Source organism: Lissotriton vulgaris, chromosome 4_1 (genome assembly GCF_964263255.1).
Source record: "Lissotriton vulgaris chromosome 4_1, aLisVul1.2, whole genome shotgun sequence".
NCBI lineage: Eukaryota > Metazoa > Chordata > Amphibia > Caudata > Salamandridae > Lissotriton > Lissotriton vulgaris.
Genome location: NC_141691.1, coordinates 312,838,858 through 312,860,496, shown reverse-complemented (window position 1 = coordinate 312,860,496; position 21,639 = coordinate 312,838,858). Strand labels below are relative to the sequence as shown.

The following is a 21,639-nucleotide window of genomic DNA, read 5'->3' as shown; positions in this document are numbered from 1 at the left end:
AGCTGCAAGCTAGACATTCCGCCGGCTGCTTCTCAAACAAAGGCGCTCTGGCTGGGCATCTAACAACCAAGGGTGATCAGGGCACCACACCTTACCTCGGCATTGGCTGCTGTTACCGCCCTCTTTCTACCTTAGCTAGCTTCGGTTCACACTTGCGCCTACTATCCGTTCGGGACCCCCGGGCCGCTTCGGCACCATTTTGCATCTCTTCCGACTCGAAACCCCGATGTTGTCTCTTTCACTTCAGCAACCAGTCACTGCGAACCACCAACAGCGTCATCTGCACAAGTTAGCCCCATAGGCTCAGGCATCTCATTTGCAGGTGAAAAGGCTTGAGGATCACCCCCGATACGGCTGGGGAAGTAGTGGACGGCGGAGCTCACAGAAAGTGCTACCACCTGGTCGCCATGTTGGCGACGCCCCGAGCCATGGGTTTTAGAAGAATGAAAGGATTCATTCTGTATGCAGAAAGGATCACTGAAATAATATCGAGCCCATTAATATCGAGTTACAAAAATATCGATGACAAAATATCGAGGGACAAAATATCGAGTTTCTATCTTCATACAGGTAAGTACAAAAATATCGACTCTAAAATATCGACTGTAAATAATATAGACTGTCAAAATATCGTTTTTTTAATATGTCTTTAAATTAAGTTAAAACTAATATAATAATAAATATATTTAATATAAACTTAGTTAAAATGATTAAATACATGTAATATTAATAAATAATTAATGTAAATTACAAAAATATATAACAAAAATAATAAATATATATATATATATATAAATACATATTAGTAACTAAACATATATAATATTTTTACCGTAGCATAGCAAAATGGTTAAAATTTATTGTAACAACTATAGTGAATTCAACAGTAGAAAAACGCTGGATAGCGTAGGGGTAAAAAATACTATTACCACTCCAGTGGGTGCAACAGTAGGGAAATCGTTGGATAGCGTAGGGGTAAAAATTACTATTCCCACTCCAGTGGGTGCAACAGTAGGGAAAGCGCTGGATAGCGTAAAGGTAAAAATTACTATTCCCACTCCTGTGGGTGCAACAGTAGGGAAACAATGGATAGCGTAGGGGTTAAAATTACTATTCCCACTCCAGTGGGTGCAACAGTAGGGAAAGCGTTGGATAGCGTAGGGGTAAAAATTACTATTCCCACTCCAGTGGGTGCAAGAGTAGGGAAAGCTTTGGATAGCGTAGGGGTAAAAATTGCTATTCCCACTCCAGTGGGTGCAACAGTAGGGAAAGCGTTGGATAGCGTAGGGGTAAAAATTACTATTCCCACTCCAGTGGGTGCAACTGTAGGGAAAGCGTTGGATAGCGTAGGGATAAAAATTACTATTCCCACTCCAGTGGGTGCAACAGTAGGGAAAGCTCTGGATAGCGTAGAGGTAAAAATTACTATTCCCACTCCAAAGAGTGTAACAGTAGGGAAAGCTCTGGATAGCAAAGGGGGAAAAATTACTATTCCCACTCCAAAGAGTGCAACAGTAGGGAAAACATTGGATAGCGTAAGGGTTAAAATTACTATTTCCACTCCAGTGGGTGCAACAGTAGGGAAAGCGCTGGATAGCGTAAAGGTAAAAATTACTATTCCCACTCCTGTGGGTGCAACAGTAGGGAAACAATGGATAGCGTAGGGGTTAAAATTACTATTCCCACTCCAGTGGGTGCAACAGTAGGGAAAGCGTTGGATAGCGTAGGGGTAAAAATTACTATTCCCACTCCAGTGGGTGCAAGAGTAGGGAAAGCTTTGGATAGCGTAGGGGTAAAAATTGCTATTCCCACTCCAGTGGGTGCAACAGTAGGGAAAGCGTTGGATAGCGTAGGGGTAAAAATTACTATTCCCACTCCAGTGGGTGCAACAGTAGGGAAAGCGTTGGATAGCGTAGGGATAAAAATTACTATTCCCACTCCAGTGGGTGCAACAGTAGGGAAAGCGCTGTATAGCGTAGAGGTAAAAATTACTATTCCCACTCCAAAGAGTGTAACAGTAGGGAAAGCTCTGGATAGCAAAGGGGGAAAAATTACTATTCCCACTCCAAAGAGTGCAACAGTAGGGAAAACATTGGATAGCGTAAGGGTTAAAATTACTATTTCCACTCCAGTGGGTGCAACAGTAGGGAAAGCGTTGGATAGCGTAGGGGTAAAAATTACTATTCCCTCTCCAGTGGGTGCAACAGTAGGGAAAGCGTTGGATAGCGTAGGGGTTAAAATTACTATTTCCACTCCAGTGGGTGCAACAGTAGTGAAAGCGCTGGATAGCGTAGTGGTTAAAATGACTATTAATTAATTAACAATTAACAATTTTAATTAATTTACATAATTAAGTAATTATTATTAAAATACTTCCCACCCTATCCCCCTATAAACTCACAACCCACTACAGAAAATAATTTACTAAACATTATTTATCAATTAAATATGTATAATTAATTACCAAATATATTTTAATTAATTACCAATTAATAATTAATTAACAATTATTATTAATTTACTTAATTAATTATTATTAAATTACTTCCCACCCTATCCCCCTATAAACCCACAACCCGCTACAGAAAATAATTTACTAAGTATTAATTATTTATCAATTAAATATTTATAATTAATTAGCAATTATATTTTAATTAATTACCATTTAATAATTAACAATTATTAATTTACATAATTAATTAATTATAATAAAATTACTTCCCACCCTATTCCCCTATAAACCCACAACCCGCTACAGAAATTAATTTACTAAAAATTAATTATTAATCAATTATTATTTTTTACCAATTATATTTTAATTATTTACCAATTAATAATTAATTAACAATTATTATTAATTTACATAATTAAATATAATTAAATTACTTCCCACCCTATTCCCCTATAAACCCACAACCCGCTACAGATTTATATTACACAATTATTACAAAATATTTAAAACTACCTTATTTTCGATAATTTTTTTGTCTATATTCTATCTAGTCGATATTATGTCTAGTCTATATTTTTGATTCGATATTTTGGCTATTAATATCGATATTACTCAATATTTTTGTAGTCTATATTATGTCTGGTCGATATTTTGGCTAGTCTATATTTTTTACTCGATATTTTGTCCAAACAATATTTTGGATTCGATATTATGTCTGTTTACCATGCAGAAATACTAATTTGATCATCTGCACTCTCTTCAAATGTCTATGCTGGTGTTTCTTGGAATATCCCAGCAATTATTCAGTGACTAAGGAACACAGGTATGTTGTTCATGGGCAGACAATCAGTCAGAAAACGGTAAAATAGAAACAAATGTGTATTGTAGAGCAACTAGCTATCCAAATGAACTCTTGAAAATATACAGAGCAACATTGCTGTTATATTTACAAGCAGGAGAACTGTGTGTCATGGAATTGCATTTTTGTTTACCTTGAAATTGACCTCGCCAGTTGAAGCTGTGGTGCCTTGCCTCAAGGTGCCTCAGGGTTGTTGCCGTAATGAACTTCTCGTATTTGCTTAAAGAAATCATCCTCCTTGTCCTTGAGCAGTTGCAACATGCAATTTTATGGAGTCATTGTTTTCTTAAAAGACAGTTTTATTAGGACCGTCATATCATTTGTGAGACTTCATAATACCTACTGCAGTAGTTCTTGGGCATCAGTCAGAATGCCTGTCAAAGGTTGAGTATCGAGTGGACACTGGAAATATGTTTGTCTTTTTGAAGTGATTGTATGCACAGAATGCCCTTAGAAAGGGATAGGTGTATGCAGCTGTGGCTTCATGTAATGACCTGTAGAAGGAACCAAAGCAGTACAAAGTAAGTCACTTGGGTCTGCATAATGTAAACGGCATTTATTACGTATCAGGCAGATTTCCTGTCGAAGGACTGGTTTCAGAATGGATATTGGAGTTATTGTTTAATTTAAGTTTTTGCTTTCATTGAATGTCCTAGGACAGAGATGAGTGCACACAACAGTGTGGTGTTCATAAAATGGTCCATGGTGAGGGGGCCCTGTGTAACGTGCATGGAATACCTCAAGATAGGGAAGAATACCATATATATGGCCCTGCAAGGTGTGTGAGATTTAGAAGTGCACACATTGCCCTATACAGGGATGACAGCAGGAGTGTAAGCACAGAGTTCCCTAAGAAAGGGTAAGTGTAGAATACCTGGGGCATCCTATGACAGGATGAATACTGTTATGCTCTAAGATGGGGTCAATGCATTTCTATATTTTATGTTTAGTCTGCTATGACAGAATGAGAGCAGAATAATATAATGCACAGTGTGAAAGCAAAGGTATATGAGCTTACTATTATAATACCTATCTCAGGAATGTGTTTATTATATGGCCAGGCTAGTGATGTAAGAGTTGGAAAGCACAGAACGTCCTATAACAGCATTGAGTGGAATGATATTTAATTCACTTAATTCCCTATTCCAGGTGTTAGACGTGTCAGCCTTAGGGTGATCTTCCCCCAAACATTTGCCTTTACCCCTCCTGTTTTACTGAATTTGATTTTGCTGGCCTTAGGACTCTGTGCACTGTACCTCTGCTAACCAGTGCTAAAGTGCCAGTTCTCATTCCATAAAACATGATAAAATTGTCTCACACCTAATTGGTATATTTAATGTATTTATAAGTCCCTTGTAAAGTGGTATACCAAATACCCAGGGCTGGTAAATTAAATGCTGCTATCGGGGTGCAACATTTATTGAGCCAACCATTTAAGAACGGCTATTGAAGCCTGCATAGTGTGTTAAACTGCCAATTTGACTTGGCAAATAAACCTCTTGCTAGGCCTAAATTCCCTTTTTCTGATATATGTCACCCCTAAGATAGGCTCTAAACCACCCATAAGGTAGGGTGCATTGTTTTTTAAAAGCTGGACATATACTTTAAAATTTCGCATGTCTGGATAGTGAAAAAATCTCAAATTCTATTTTCACTACTGTGAGGGTTGGCTCTCCCCCCGGATAACACCGGGTTACTTTATTAAATTTAATTAGTGATAACTTTTGTTTGGCAGCAGGTAGAAACGGCATGCTTGTATTTCTAAGGAAATGTAATCTTTCATGGTAAAGTCAGATTTTAATTTAAGTCACAATTCGGAAAATACAATTTTTAGAATGTCTGCATTTTCTTGTCCTAACCATTTTGTGCTTGCAGTCTGTTTCCTGGGTCACATGACTAAGTGTAGTTGGCCTTTTTATATTACTCCCAGACAGCCACATTATAAAGGGACAGGGTGTTGTCAGGATGGGTCATTCAAGTAGAATGAGGGGGCAGAGCTGTGTACAGCCCCACTTGTAATTCAAAGACCCTGCCTCAGCTCACACACAAAGAACTTCACACTTGCGTAGGGACTTCAGACAGACGGTGACCTGGGCAGGAATGCAGGAAATTCCAGACACTTCTGTGGGGGGGAAAACTCCAGATGTTTCTTCCGTTTCAAAGCTGGTACCAGGGACAAAATTAGGACCCTCAGACCCACTATTCAATTCACTTCTAGACCTATGGAGGATGCTCAGAGCACTGCCCTGCTGCCAGTGGCCTGCTTTGTACTTCAGAGGACTGCACTGCTGCAATAAGAGGACTGCCCTGCTTCCTGAAGCATGCTGTCTTGCTTGAACCTAAGACTTCCTGAGTGACTCTAAAGGCTTGTTGGCTGGTTTCCCTATCATACCGTTAGGGACAGAGAGTGCTCCATCCATCATGAACCCGCACTTGAAACCAGTCTGAATAAGTCCCAACCCTCGGTGCTAAAGGTTCCCATGGAGCCTAAATCCAAAACATGGGACTTAAAAAAAATTCTGTGAGAACCGATGGGAGACCACGACCAACCTGATCACCAATAGGTCGTAGTTGCATTGACGGTTGGCCCGGAAACTCCCTCTACGTTCTTCTCCGCAGTTGAAAATCCTGTTCAGCGGTTCCTCACTCAGAGAACTGGAGCCCTCTTTGGCTTACATCTTGCAGCTTCGTCGTGCTGGAGGTTTTCGACTTCCATAAAGGAGCCCAAGTCAAAACACATCTTCACCACAACTTTGTCCAGTGGCTTCCTGATGACGAGACTTCCTCCTCTGACATCCCCGTCTGCCATGCCTGCACTTCTCGGACATTTTTCCTAAAACTTTTTTCAAAGTAAGCGGAGACCGAGCCCAGTACATGTTGTGTATCCGAACTGCACTCATCGTGGTCTGCCACAACTTTTGACTTTGCCTCGGTCTCATGCAACTAGATGTCTGGGGTTGGCTCTTTGCAGCACGATTTTTCACATTAAACTTTACGAATTCATAACTCCAGTTCTACTGATAGGAGTTTTGGTGTTTTGATGGCAAATAATGTATTATAATTTACTCTACATTTCTAAATTGATGTGTGTGGTAGTTTTCTTTTGACTTGTGTTTTCACTTTATTACTGTTTAAGTGCTGCATAAATACTTTACACATTACTTATAAGTTAAGCCAAACTGCTTTTCTGCCAAGCTTCCAGAGGGTTATGCACAGGTTAATTGAGTGACTATTTGTGGTTTCCCCTGTCATGGGTTGTGGCTGTTGCTTAAGCAGGGTTTCCTACCCCAACCAACAATCCAATTTCTCACAAAAGAGATGAGAGCAGCGTATGATCCTGCTAGTTGGGTGGGAACTGAATTTCACAGATTGCCCTGTGGCAGGGCTAGGTGCATTGAATGACCCCACTAGTGGTTTGAGAGTTTAAATGTCTGGAATGTCCTATGACATAGAGGAGAGTGGTAGTAGTTAATGCACAGAATGCCTCATAAAAGGGGTGAACGCAAAGCTACTGAATGCACAAGGTGCACTTTGACAAGGTAAGTGTACTGGTAAGTTGCATGGAATGCCCCATTACAGGTTTGAGTGCAGCAATGTATGTTGCATGGCATGTCCTAAGATGAACTAGCATTAAGTTTCATTGCACATTGATCAAGGCTAATTCTGTTCTTAGTGTGTTGTTTTTGTTTTAAGGAAGGTTATTTGATTTTGGGTTGTATTCTGTACTCCTCTTACTAAAGTCTGAGAAAAGTCTCAGATTTTGTGTCATGCTGAAGGTGAGAGAGATGTGTGGCTGTGCTTCCTTATTTCTCAGTTTACGCATTCACTGTAAGGGAAGGAGATAGTTTGCAATCTGTTTTTTCTATGCCTTTTATGTCATGCTGCTGACTAGCAGGGAATGTTAGCTCTTTATGGAATGTTGGCAGTGTTATCCTGTGTGTATGTCAAAGTAAAGATCAGTTGGAGGAGGAGGCTGGGCAGGAGGCTCCCAGCTCCTGGTGCGGCATCTAGGCAGGCATTTATTATCTGTACTTTATTACTAATAAAGGTGCTACCTTCAAAAATGCAGGGCATCAGTGTCTACATGAACACTGTAACAATCTCCGTTTTGTGTATATTTCTTCATCAATAGCATCTTTGTTATAACGTTATCACACTTAGTTGAAGTAATTATGCAAGCAAGATCCACAAACATTTTTTTTAAGTGAATGACCACTGAAGCGTTATCATTCATTCCTCCACTTTGCTAAGTAAGCGGGTCCATTTCAGTTTTGTGGTTACCACCAAATATAAACAACCTGGCTTGGCCACCTCCCTAGTGTGATATTTCTTAACTGTTTGAGATCTCATAACAATGACTGGTTCATCATGGGTGGTGGGGAGATCCCACTTGGAATATTACATATGGTAGCTTCAGCTGGTTGGGTTTCCCACTTTTGCACTTAAGTATCACCCTTGTTTGAAGCTGATGCACTATCCTGCTAAGCATGATGCAAACTCCAGAAAGACATTAGGAGATTTACGTATGCATATCCACAACTGGCTAAAGTCACTTGTGAATATGAGGATCATCGGTGGAAGTGTTTCTTTATTTTCGGATATGCTTAAAGATGAAAAATACACCGATTTGCTAACCATTTGTATTATTATTTCTAGGTTATCATAAATGTCTTTGTATCATTTGTTTAATCCACACTTAATCAATACACATTTTGAAAATGGAAAATGCTGAAACCCGGGTCTGTGTTGTCCATGTCACATTTCCACTTCACCATGATTTTCTTACACGCAGGTTGGAGCGCAGATACTCCAAACAGGATTTGAATCTGAAACTGAGCTTCAATTTCAAGGGAATAAGCAACTTTGCTATTTCAAAATGAACACAAAAGAAAATGGAGATACACGAGAGGGAAGTTGTCCCACACGTGTCCTCGTGTGTTTCTATTATATATACTGTTCACTCCCTATAACTCTAGCCTAAGGTTTACATCAGTCTACTGTCTAGTTATCAAGAATTTGCTTTCATCGCTTTATGATGTAACATAACAGCGATACACTGAAAACCTGCCAAAGATCTACTTTCATGTGAATGTATTTGTTGGCCGAATTGATGTAGTTTTTGTTATCTCAGAATTATTTGTTTGCTGTTGCATGAAACCAATACAGTGGTCCAGATTCACAAAGCTCTGCTCCCATTGGTTTGTTCCTAAACTTGAAGTAGATAGCTGGCTGTTATCAGAGTTACACAGTCCCAGGAGCACTCCAGCTCTCCAAATCTGTTCGGGTTGATTTTCTTATAGGTGGGAAACCCACGTCCAAGTCATGCACAAATGAAAATAGACACCTTTACAGTTTTTCTCCACATGGAGCATATACAGGACAAATGTTTTCCTGTGTATGAGCCCACTTCCCTAAGCCCACATTAAATAGGCGAGGTTTGCTTATATGCAAAGATTCAGAATTTCCACCATGATATGTGCATTTTTAGATAATTAAATCTCACATGTTTGATTTGGTGAATCATAATTGAAACCTGCTATTGCAGTATCTAAGTACCACACAGGCGTTCTAAAATGTTTGTAAATTGGGTTTAATATGCTTGCCCTTTTCTAACCCATTATTTTCACACTTGTGTGGTCCTTTAATATAGTTAAATTAGCATGACTGGCATCCCTTTATTCGTAACAACATTGGGTCCAGTTTCCTATGAGCAGGAGTGACTTACTCTTGTAGTGCTCCTGGCTTACTCCAGAACTACTGGAGGAGTACATCACACCTCCTGGAGCAACATTTAATCCTGGTAACTCCTGAAATAGAGAAGTAAGCCGGTAGTACAACATAGTAAGTCACTTCAAAGTATTTTATGATATCCCGGTTGATGAACAATTCTCATTAATGAGACACAAGCAAATAAATCGTGTCACTTGTGTTTTTTAGATTGAAGTAATGCACGATTATCAAGAAAAGCGCAACTCCTTGCAATTTTCCATTTCTGAACATGAAGACACCTTGGATACATTAAAAAGGTATTAAAGGGTATTATTATTGTCAAGTAACACTTTGTCTTTCTAATCAGACAAATTACTTTACTAAAGTAAGTTTGTAGTTTGCATTGTATCCTGTAAAAATGGTTTCTATTTTTCTGTGAAATTGCATTATTTATATCCCAGAATTAAGCATGCTTCCTTATTATTCAAATATGTGTTCTGCTTACTGTTGCAGGTGATTTATTCCGGGGGTCATTTTAGCAGGTTTACAGCTGGGCTGCCAATTTCAAGAAGCAGCATAGCCTGCTTACAATGATTATGTCTGTATGGAAATATTGAAACAAGGTTTTGCCAAAACAAAAAGGTCTAGCCTATGAGAGCTATTGGCTTTGGCAATGTTTTGGAGCCACACTCTACAGCAATGTAGATGCTTTGTAGTCAGGCTAAAACTAATTGAAAGAGAGAGGTATGATGCATTGAGGGATAGAGCACTTTTCTTTTTAATGTTCATTAGCTCTGGATGCATCAGTCGGCAAGGCCTATTTTGTACAGCAATGGCAAAAGTCATTGGCAGAGTAAATAGTCTCAAAGGCGTGCAAAAGAAAAACAATATGACATTTGGCAAAACATCCTATCACATACAGAAAGAAATTGTGCCCATGTCCATGTCTTAGTGAAAATACTTTTGGAAGAAGATAACATCTATTGTCACAATAAACACAGATAACATCTGTTGTCACAATAAACATCCATTTCACAGAAGAAATAGGTTTCTTTGAAGTGCATGTGGCATAGTAAAATTTAGCTACAAATGGCAGAGGTTCAACAAAGCAGACAGGAAAGAAGAAAAAATAAAAGTAGTGGGTCAACCCCAGCACAATTAGCAGAAGGAAAGTAATCAAGCTGAAGCAATTAGTACTTAGTCCATGCTCCAGCCAAAAGAATAGGAAGTGAAGTTAGCATGGACTGGCCTATTAGAAGGCAGTCAATAAGAGTGACAATGAAACCAACAAATGTGAAGCAATGGGCAGTGCCCTTCTTGTATACAATATCTCTCACAAACGAGAGTGCATGCACTGTCGCAGTAGAGACCTAAAAAGTTACAAATAAATATACAACATTTTTCTCAAACTACTTACTTAGTCAAGTCTCCCAAAAATAGCATTCCATGACAATGTATTTTAAACATTTAGGGCCCGATTTATATTTTGGAAGACTGGTTACTCCGTCTCAAGAGTGTCAGATATCCCATCCACAGAATTTAAAATTCCATTATATTCTATGGCATTTATATATCAACAGACGGGATATACGTCACAGTTGTGAAGGAGTAACCTGTCCACCAAAATATAAATCCGGCTTTTAGTCTGCATGTGCTGTATCCAATTTTAAAGCAGCCAGTGACAGAAAATAGTGTCCTACACTACATATCAGTAATCTCACTGAACATTCATATTAACTTTCTCTTTGTCCCAACAAAGGTTCGAATTTGTAACTGGGAACAAATAAATCAGATGATAGCTCACCGGATCTTGTGATTCACAGAATTCACAAAAAGATATAGTAAACAGGAAGACCAAAACAATTGACCTTACAGGTAGGATTGACGCAGTGCCATGATATCATACAATGTTCTATCCTTGACACTGCCTTCCCCCTCTTATTTTAAATCAACCAGTCGTTCAAACTTCTCAAGCAGCGGAGGTATATAGGGCAAGCATACGTTGGTGAACCCTCAATCAGATAATGCAGCAATGATCTCCATAAATTCTCAAATTTCCCTCCTAATTGTGCAAGTTCCATGTCAATCTTGCCAGTGTGTCAGCAGCCATAACTTGGATACCCACTCAATGCTTTTGTTTTCCACTTTAGAGCTATCAGTTGCTCTGCAAGCAGTGACCTATTCATAACCAGTCTCCAATCATATCTAGATAACTCTTTTAGAGCTGGGGGTCTCAAGTCTAACATTAACACAGCTGGTTCCGGCTCAAATGGATACAGCAAGATGCCTTTTATTTGGCTGAGAATCTCTTTCTAGAATGATTACAGTACAGGGCAGGACCACCAAGTATGCAATTCACCACCCTCTTTCCCACAAACACACCAGCACACCCCATCCACTTTTTTGAAACTAGCTTTTACTTTTATTGGAGTTAAGTTCAATATTGTTTTGTTTGTACAGTGCATCTATGTTTTGCAAACTATGACACCATTTTCAGATACCCTTCCAGAGTTGATCCCAGCTATGTGTGGAGACATTGCTTCCCAAAATCTTACTCCATTTCTCCAACTATAACCATTCAATCTTTGCATCTGCCTCATATCCTAGTTATGTTGGAAAGTAGTCCCTTCATGGAGGTGTACTTAGTAAAGAGATTTTCAAAGTATTCTAGTTCCTGCAAATTTGCTCTTAGGGGATAAAGCCAATTAGCGGGTTTGAAAACATGCATGCGTTCTTGCTCGCACCTAACCGTTCTGCACCACATGCCACTTACTAAATTTGACCCAGTTGTTATCCTCTGGTGAAAAATCGGAATTGAGGAAGAGTTGCATGAACAGGAATGGGAAGGATGTAAGATCCCAGACCCTGGTTACTTTATGCCAGATCTCTACTGTTGGGTAAAGGATGTCGAAGAGGTAGCAAGAGTTAGGTCCAAGTCTCTTAGATAGCCACGCCATATCCCATGGGGTGCAGCCCATGTGGACTGCTTCTATACTTATCCAGTGTTCTCTGTTTCATAAAGAGATAATTAAAAAATAATATAAAGATGGTTAGCCTGACGATATTGGGTGAGGTTGGGGAGGGCCATCTCCCAAACCTCCTGCCATTGAAAAGAGAAAACTTTAAAACGTTTTCCCTCCTACCTGCCCATATAAAGGAGTCAATTACTGGTTGAAGGTCAGCCATGTCCTTCTTGGGTATCATTACTGGGAGAACCTGGAACAGTCACAATACCTTGTGTAAGAAATTCATTTGAATTGTTGTGTTCCTACCCAATCAGCAAATAAACAAAGGCCACCAAAGGTGCACGTCAATTTTGATGGCAGATGTAAGTCTAGAGTGGCAGCATAGAATTTTCACATAGTTTTAGTAATGTAAATTCCCAGGTATTTAATATCCCCTGTTGCCCATTGAAAATGGGAATTTCTGGCCAATCATTGTTTCATTCCCACACTTAATAACTGATTTGTCCAAGTTCACTTTGAATGGGAAAAAATGATGTAACTTTGAATAATGTCCAATGTGGCTTTGATAGATGAGTGAGGGTCTATCATCATTAGTAAGATGTCCTCTGCAAACAGGTTGATTTTATGTTGCTCTCCTCCAAAGGGCATGCCCTTAATTTTCTCACATTCTTTAATTTTGGCTGCCACAGGTTTCTCCACCAGGGAGTAATAAAGCTGGAAGAGAGGGCAGCTCTGACTTGTTCCCTTGGTTAGGTAGAAAACATCAGACTTTGAACAATTAACTATAATTCTACAGACTGGGATTTGCAATTAATCTGTAAAGGTTCTCATATTTGGCCCTAATCTCAAGCATTTGGCATACATGGTGATAATAGCCATCAGACTCTTTCTTTATCTCAACTGATTGATTAGATGGCTCACATCTGACATTAAACGTTTGTCTCCCTAGGAGGAAACATGATTGATCTGGATGGATCAAAGAAGGCATGTTAGGGTACCAGCCTATTTGCTGCGATTTTGGTGAAAATCTTGCTGTCTAAATTTAACAGTGCTGTAGATCTATATTAAGTGCAAGAGTCTATGGGCGGCCAGGTTGTGAATCATCCATCATTCTGGGGGTGACTGATATACATTGAAGAAATTAGTTAAGTGCATTTATACTAGCTTTGACATTATCTCTGACACAATTGCGTGTAAAACAGATTCACTGACCAATTTGGACCTGGAGTTTTATTGGGGTCCAGGTGTTTAATTACAACTGATACTTCATCTTCTGGTATTTGGGACTCTATAGCTTCCAGTATACCAGGGGATAATGAGAGTACATGATCCCCATTAAGGCTTCCTGATTTGATCATTTTTCAAGGTCCTTGGGGTACAGATATTTGCAGTATTGCCTAAAGATTTTCCTTTTTGCTAACTCTGCCAATTGGAGACTACCCCAAGAATCCTTCACATGCTTTTTGGCTTCCTTAGTGAGAAGGCTGGTATTATCGGTCTCTTTGGCCGCCATTTTGGTTGGAGCTTCAGCAACTTTCGGCTTGGGCCTTGGTTGGACACTATTCCATTCACCTTCACATTCCAAGCACTCTCTCGGGTCTTTTTGTGATGCCGTTGATTTTGCTTTAGGCTCGTTCATTGGTTAGGGTGTGCTAGACTTCCACTATGTGACCATACAGCTTCGCTTGGAATTCTGCCCTACTGCTCATGCATTTGATGATATTGAATCTCTTGTTGTGCTAGTTGATGTGTAAAATTCTGTTTCATCTCAGTGGGACATCAAAGAAATACAGGGTACATCATTGCGTGTCTCAAGGGGCATCTGACTGATACAGGCACTTTTATTTTCCTTTTTTATCTCACATACCCAACAGGGCTAATCAGAGCAGAGCCCCCTTCTTTCTTTATTTGAAGTGGCTTCAGCACTACCTACCTTGCTTCCATGCCTCCCTAGTATCAGTCCAGACTAGCGTTGTCTTTGTACTGCACAACTTGAGCCCAACACCAGCACAGCATTGCTCTCATCTTACTAGATGACTAGAGGATGCAAGATGGCGGATGCATCTCCGCTTCTCCTGTCAGTCTCTCTTGTGTCTCAGTTGACAAAAAACATCAAGACAATCTAAAGGAGCACACATTTCCAGATGCTTGGCAATGGCTCACAGGACAGAAGTACCATCTTGCCTCTGCACTACCCATGGCTCATCAAGATCCCTTTTTAACCAGTTAGTAACCTCAGTTCCTCACATCAGGCACTGCAGCATAAAAAGGTTGCATAGGGCATTTACTCACATCACAGGTGTAGAGTTGTTTTATCATCCTCGATCACCAAGGTAAGACTTGACTGTTATGGCATCTAATTCCTAAATTCAGAGCAACTCACTTTCCAAATACTTTGGGACTTCTATAAGTTAGTACTTTATCTTGAGTCTTGCGGTATTTGGTGGAAAGTGCTTTAGATGCAAGTTGAAATGTGTGTAGGGAGATATTTTTCAGAGTTTAAGATTTTGGTAGTCACTTTTATGAGTCTTTGTTTTTGATAACATTTGCAGTCTATTTTTCATACACTACCTCCTGAGGTAGAAAGAGATACCTCACAGGCCAGACTTGCCATCTCAGTTGTTTAGTCTAAGAAAAATATCTATGCAGGATCCGACATTGATCTACCAGAAGAGGAGACTTTAGACCTAAAAGGAGACACCAGAGGTGACTACAGGCATGTATCTAATATATGATAATGTAGTCCGTCTCCTCATGGAACGGCCATGCGTGTGTCCATTTAGGCACGCCATTCATTACAGTTTTCATTGATTGGGCAGAGGTGCCACAATAAAGTATGAAGAAGAAACAATGAAGAATGTAGACTACTAAGAGTCATGGAGATGGCATAACACGCCCATAGCCGAATGTCTGATGGTCAGAGGTGTCGCTGTACAGTGCATAGAAGATAAAATGGGAAATAATAATTATCCCTAAGATTAGGATTGAATTACGTATTTGAAAACTAAGTTGTGCAGAAAGTTTTTCCCGATTATTAAGCATGAAGTTATTTGTGTTCAACAATGAACATAGCTAATATGGTGTAAATCTAGAGTAACAACAACATTTGATGATACCTTAGAGAAAAGAGTACTTGGGGCAGCTGTGTCAACAGACATGCTACTCGAAGATCAACACAAGTAAACAGTGTCTCCGCTTACAGAGAAAGTATATTTTTTTGTTAAATTGTACTTTTTCAGCTTATTGCTAAATTAGGAGACTACTAAAGTGGTAGATTGGGAAACCAGTTGCTTCAAAGATTCATTCTAAACTTAAATTAGAATATAGCAGGGGTAAGCTTGTGTGATGTAAATATTTGTAAATGGTAGAACTTCCTCTGTCAAACAGATTGTGGCAATATTATGTGGGATAATTCATTAGATTACCATGCATAATTGTAATGAAAGTTGTGTTGATGTGTCTACAATTATTTAATTTGTTCCGGATGTGGTGCAGGTATCTGGTTGCAGTACTACTCAACATGAGCAAATATTACATTTTATATGTACTCTTTTGTTTTTTATTTTAGTCATGTCATACATGAGCTTATAGAAACTGAGCGTGTATATGTAGAGGAACTGTTCACTGTTTTGATGGTGAGTTTCTTCAGATACCTTGTGGCTCGCTGCTGCTAGCTCTTCCTTATTTTCTGCGCTTCTCTGCTGGTTGGCATGGTTTTTCTGGCCTTTTTTTATCTTTTATCATTGGTCTCTCTTTAAAATCCTCCTAGCTTTTGTGCAACCCTTTTTTGAACTGTGTTAAATTTCTTTTTGAAAAATTAAGTTTAATGGGGATGTATGCTGTACACTCTTCCTGGCAGTTGCAAGCTGATGTAGGGAAAGTGTGTGCTTTGCTGTGATTATCAGGCTTATGTCTGCCGCAATCAATGGAGCCATTGGGCTCAAAATGCATATTGTGCCAAACTTATTTTCAGCATGAAGCTAAGCTGAACTGCATGCACCTGTCATTCTTTGTCAAATCGGTGAAATAATGTTAATAGAATAGATAAAATAATCTTATTAAAGGACGTTTACAATTCTGGACCACTTTCCCCTTACTGTAAGTGCAATGACTCATTCCAATCTATTACATTGAGGCCCTCATGTAAAGTCAACTGCTCCATAAAGCTCACTGGAACATTTATCATTGGCACCTGGCTAGTGGTAAGTTTTAGGGCTTCAATTAGCATTTTGCTAAAAAAAGTAATTTTAAGAGGGAGACCTCAACCACAGGATGCAATAGCTCAAATGCTAATTATCAGTAGTATAAAGCTAGTTGAAAAATGTATTTACTCCTATTTTAGCCACTGCCTATGTACCCTGCCTGAGGCTCTAAGTAAAGGTGCATGGTGGGTCTACCTAATCTCAAACCAGTGTGGGGTGGAGAATCAACATACATTTAATTACTGAAAATTAACTATTTTCTGTGAGCCTGAAAAGTGTGGCCACCAAAAATGTATTTTGTCTCCAGTTGCTTGCTTTGAATTTACTTATGCTTAAACCAGATCCCAACAACTGAGTGGCTTTCTGACATTACCGAAGATTATATTGATGCCAAGGACAGTCTGCCCAGACTTGCGTAACCAGTCACTGCCATGCTTTTACTTATAAATGCAAAAACAATTGATGAACAGAATGTAGAACAATGTCATACATTCACCTCAGTACAGAGATCTGGGCTTAAATCCATCGTTTTTTTGCTCACCATGCCTTTCAGTTTGGACCCAGCCATATGCAAATCTGACCCTGCGCCCAATGGGAACAGTCCAGCCCGAACTGCCAGGCCAGGTCCTCCCTGGACTGGAAACAAGCATCCTAGGACCAGTTTCGGGCTTTCAGCCCTCATCAGCCAGGATAGCTTGACTCCAGTGGCATGGAGAGCTTTCAATTATCCCAATTTCGCCTTTTTGCCAACAAACATTACACAACTTTTTTCTTTTTCCAAACAGATCTTACCTAGGCTTAGAATTAATAGTTAGGAGAACCAGTTTACACTTAGGAAATGGGTTTGATTATATTCAATAATAACTTTTAAGAGCTGATTTTGTGGGAGCAAGAGAAAGAATCAGGCAAGATATTTGCCGCCAGCTACTGGTGTTTTGGAATGATTTTAATGGGATTCTGAAGAGTAGTATGTGTAATAAGAAATATTATTTATTCAGGCCACTTGTAAGGTCAGGATCACCAGGCAAAATACCTTCAGTCAGGACTTTATTTGTGCTGCTGGTGGCAGATAGTGAGATCTGGTGCTCACGTATGGGGCCAAAACAGAAGAAAGAAGATGAAAGGAAAACGGGGACAGGGGCAGGGATGAAAAAACCCTGCAAAGGTGAGACAAAGATACTGGAGGTGTGAGGAGAAGACCTATTCCCCCCCCACCTCTTAGCCTCCAGTTGAATGGTATTGTGGCTGTAAGTGCGCTGAATGTCACCGGAGGTAGTAAGATAAGCAGCAGCAGCTCCTCCGCTATGGCGAAGGAGCATCGCCCCCCTCATCCAGAAGTGAAAAATAAAAATGAAACTATGATGAGCTGTGGTTTATTAACATTTTATTTTGTGTCCCGGGGTCTTGGGGGCAGGGCCAAGGGGAATAACAATTCAGAAAAGGGGGTGGTGATGAACAGAGTGTCTGAATTGAGCAGACCACTCTTACCCAGTCCAAAGATCAGGGCTTGATCCATCACCGTTATTTAGCTCACTGCACCATCCCAGCTCAGAACCTGGCTATATGCAAATTAGTCTGTCCCTGGCCCAGTGCATCATGGGAACACGGCAGACCAAGCTACCAAGCCAATTCTTGACCGGAAAGGAGACAAGCTTCCGGGAACCGGTTTCTGGCATTTCAGCCGTCGTCGGCCCGGCTTGCTTGAATCGTGATGGTGCAGTGAGCAAGGGACACATGTCTGAGTATACCCTGCCACACCTATAGTGGCCAAAAACGATTCAGAAAAGGGGGTGGTGATGAACAGGGTGTCTGAATTGAGCAGACCACTCTTACCCAGTCCAAAGATCAGGGCTTGATCCATCACCGTTATTTAGCTCACTGCACCATCCCAACCTGGCTATATGCAAATTAGTCTGTCCCTGGCCCAGTGCATCATGGGAACAGGGCAGACCAAACTACCAAGCCAATTCTTCACCGGAAAGGAGACAAGCTTCCGGGGACCGGTTTCTGGCATTTCAGCCGTCGTTGGCCCAGCTTGCTTGAATCCTGATGGTGCAGTGAGCAAGGGACTCATGTCTGAGTATACCCTTCCACGCTTAGGGTGGACAAAATATTTAACAACAAGGGGTGGTGATGGACAGAGTTTCTGAATTAAGCAGAATACTCTCACCCAGTCAAGAGATCAGGGCTAGATCCAACACCGTTTTTTAGCTCACTGCACCATCCCAGCTCAGAACCTGGCTATATGCAAATTAGTCTGTTCCTGTCCCAGTGCATGATGGGAACAGGGCAAACCAAACTACCAAGCGGAGTAGAGTTTTGTTACCATCCAAATGTTAGAGTATGAGAGCTTGAACAGCAGGTTGCAGAAGTTGCTTTCTTTGAGGAAGGGTTTCAAATTCTTCAGTAGAGAGCAGGTACTAGGCTGTGTTGCTTTCCTTGGCAGTGTGTTCCTTGAGGATGAGGTTTGTGTCCAGGGTGAATCCAAGTCACTTGGCATTGGTTAACAGTTGAGGTTCAAGTCAGTCCTGGTCCTTGTCACGCAACCAGATTCAATCTAGTTATTGCTTGTTTATTTTGGAAAATGGTAGGACTTCAGTCTTGAAGGGGTTGAGCTTCATATAGACGATTGACATCAACGTCTGAAGGAGGCACAGGGCAGTGCTTGAGTGGTAGAGTATCTGTAGTGGAGAAGACTTTCTTAAAGAGCTGTTTATCTTTGGCATATTAGTTAATTTTTATGTTGCTGTCTGTGGGTAGAGCCCCAGAGAGCTCCATATAAGTGTTGAAGATGACAGGGGACAGCATCAAAACTAATGGGACTCCACAGTTGATGGGGATCTTCTGGGTCCTGAAGAGCATAATTTTAATGGACTGTTGTCAGCTGAATGGAAAAGTAAGGGGAGAATCAGTGAAGGACATTGCAAGTGAATCCCATTTCAGATTTCAGAGTGTGGGTGGGATGGTCAACGATGTTGAGGGGGGTGAGAAGTCCAACAATACCAGGAGGCAGGGGTTTAGCTTTATTTGTGGTCGAGAGGGTGTTATTTTTATTTGTGGTTAGGAGAGTTCCTATGATTTATAACGTAGCTGGGTCCATACTGCGGTGTGAACTGAAGCCAGATTGATAGTCGTGCAGGAGATGGTTGACATTAATGTGATCTTGGAGTTGAGTCTAGACTGCTATTTCAAATATCATGCTGATAGTGGTTAGGGAACTGATGAGGTTATCAGGAGTGGGAGGATCTGGTCTGCCTTGAGAACATCTGGAAATATGCTGTGAATGAGAATGGCATTTACAGTGGTGAGTGGGGGTGAGAGAGATTCTCCGTAGATAACTGTAATAAAGAATGAGGGTAAGGCAACATTTCATAGGAGGTGACTTTGAGGGAGTTGAGTTCATCAGCAAGGTCTGCTAGAGATAGGGATTTAAAAGATCTGTGGGCTGCTATGAGAAGGGGTGGGTGTAAAAGAAAAACAGGGTTTGTATTGTTGATGTGCTATCAATTTATCTGTATTTTTTGTTCAATGAGAGGTTAATGGCATTGCGTTTGTCAATTGAGTGTGGCAAGGGATGACCTGTCAGGGTTTGTTGCAGTGCTTGACTGTCTTGATTTTCCATCATCCCCTTTTGTATCGCTATGTTCGCGCTATGTTGGCAGGGTATGCTCAGACGTGAGTCCCTTGCTCACTTGGCCACTGGATTCTAGATAGCCTATATATCATCCCCTTTTGTATCGCTTTGTTCGCCCTAAGTTGGCAGGGTATGCTTAGACGTGAGTCCCTTGCTCACTTAGCCACTGGATTCAAGATAGCCTGGCTGATGAAGATTATGAATCCGAAACCGGTCCCAAGATACTTGTTTCCGGTCCAGGGAAAACATGGCTTGGCAGTTCGGGCTGGACTGTTCCCATGAGTCACAGTCACTGATTTGCATATGACCATGTCTGAACTGGTTTAGAAAAGGGGGTGGTGATGAACAGAGTGTCTGAGTTAAACAGACCACTCTTACCCAGTCAAAAGATCAGGGCTTGATCCATCACCGTTATTTATCTCACTGCCCCATCCCAGCTCAGAACCTGGCTATATGCAAATCAGTCTGTCCCTGGCCCAGTGCATCATGGGAACAGGGCAGACTAAACTACCAAGCCAATTCTTCACCAGAAAGGAGACAAGCTACCGGGGACCGGTTTCTGGCATTTCAGCCTTCTTCGGCCCGGCTTGCTTGAATCCTGATGGAGCAGTGAGAAAGGGACTCTTGTCTGAGTATACCCTGCCACATCTATAGTGGCCAAAAACGATTTAGAAAAGGGGGTGGTGATGAACAGAGTGTCTGAGTTAAACAGACCACTCTTACCCAGTCCAAAGATCAGGGCTTGATCCATCACCGTTATTTATCTCACTGCCCCATCCCAGCTCAGAACCTGGCTATATGCAAATCAGTCTGTCCCTGGCCCAGTGCATCATGGGAACAGGGCAGACTAAACTACCAAGCCAATTCTTCACCAGAAAGGAGACAAGCTACCGGGGACCGGTTTCTGGCATTTCAGCCTTCTTTGGCCCGGCTTGCTTGAATCCTGATGGAGCAGTGAGAAAGGGACTCATGTCTGAGTATACCCTGCCACATCTATAGTGGCCAAAAACGATTTAGAAAAGGGGGTGGTGATGAACAGAGTGTCTGAGTTAAACAGACCACTCTTACCCAGTCCAAAGATCAGGGCTTGATCCATCACCGTTATTTATCTCACTGCCCCATCCCAGCTCAGAACCTGGCTATATGCAAATCAGTCTGTCCCTGGCCCAGTGCATCATGGGAACAGGGCAGACTAAACTACCAAGCCAATTCTTCACCAGAAAGGAGACAAGCTACCGGGGACCAGTTTCTGGCATTTCAGCCTTCTTCGGCCCGGCTTGCTTGAATCCTGATGGAGCAGTGAGAAAGGGACTCATGTCTGAGTATACCCTGCCACACCTATAGTGGCCAAAAACGATTTAGAAAAGGGGGTGGTGATGAACAGAGTGTCTGAGTTAAACAGACCACTCTTACCCAGTCCAAAGATCAGGGCTTGATCCATCACCGTTATTTATCTCACTGCCCCATCCCAGCTCAGAACCTGGCTATATGCAAATCAGTCTGTCCGTGGCCCAGTGCATCATGGGAACAGGGCAGACTAAACTACCAAGCCAATTCTTCACCAGAAAGGAGACAAGCTACCGGGGACCGGGTTCTGGCATTTCAGCCTTCTTCGGCCCGGCTTGCTTGAATCCTGATGGAGCAGTGAGAAAGGGGAGCTTGTTTCCTTCCCAGTGTAAGAATTGGCTTTTGTAGTTTGGTTTGCCCTGTTCCCATCATGCACTGGGACAGGAACAGACTAATTTGCATACAGCCAGGTTCTGAAACTGGGATGGTGCAGTGAGCTAAAAAACGGTGTTGGATCTAGCCCTGATCTC

The 21,639-nt window shown here is 41.1% G+C and overlaps 1 protein-coding gene across 3 annotated transcripts in view; it reads left to right on the top strand.

The window, feature by feature from the left end:
• MCF2 (MCF.2 cell line derived transforming sequence) overlaps nucleotides 1-21,639 on the top strand; it is an 870,271-nt gene that overhangs the window by 658,886 nt on the left and 189,746 nt on the right. For all 3 annotated transcript variants that reach the window (XM_086918640.1, XM_086918639.1, XM_086918641.1), the window contains 2 exons: nucleotides 9,249-9,337; nucleotides 15,555-15,621. In XM_086918640.1, coding sequence (XP_086774766.1) covers nucleotides 9,249-9,337; nucleotides 15,555-15,621 — 156 coding nt within the window. The remainder of the gene's footprint in view (nucleotides 1-9,248; nucleotides 9,338-15,554; nucleotides 15,622-21,639) is intronic.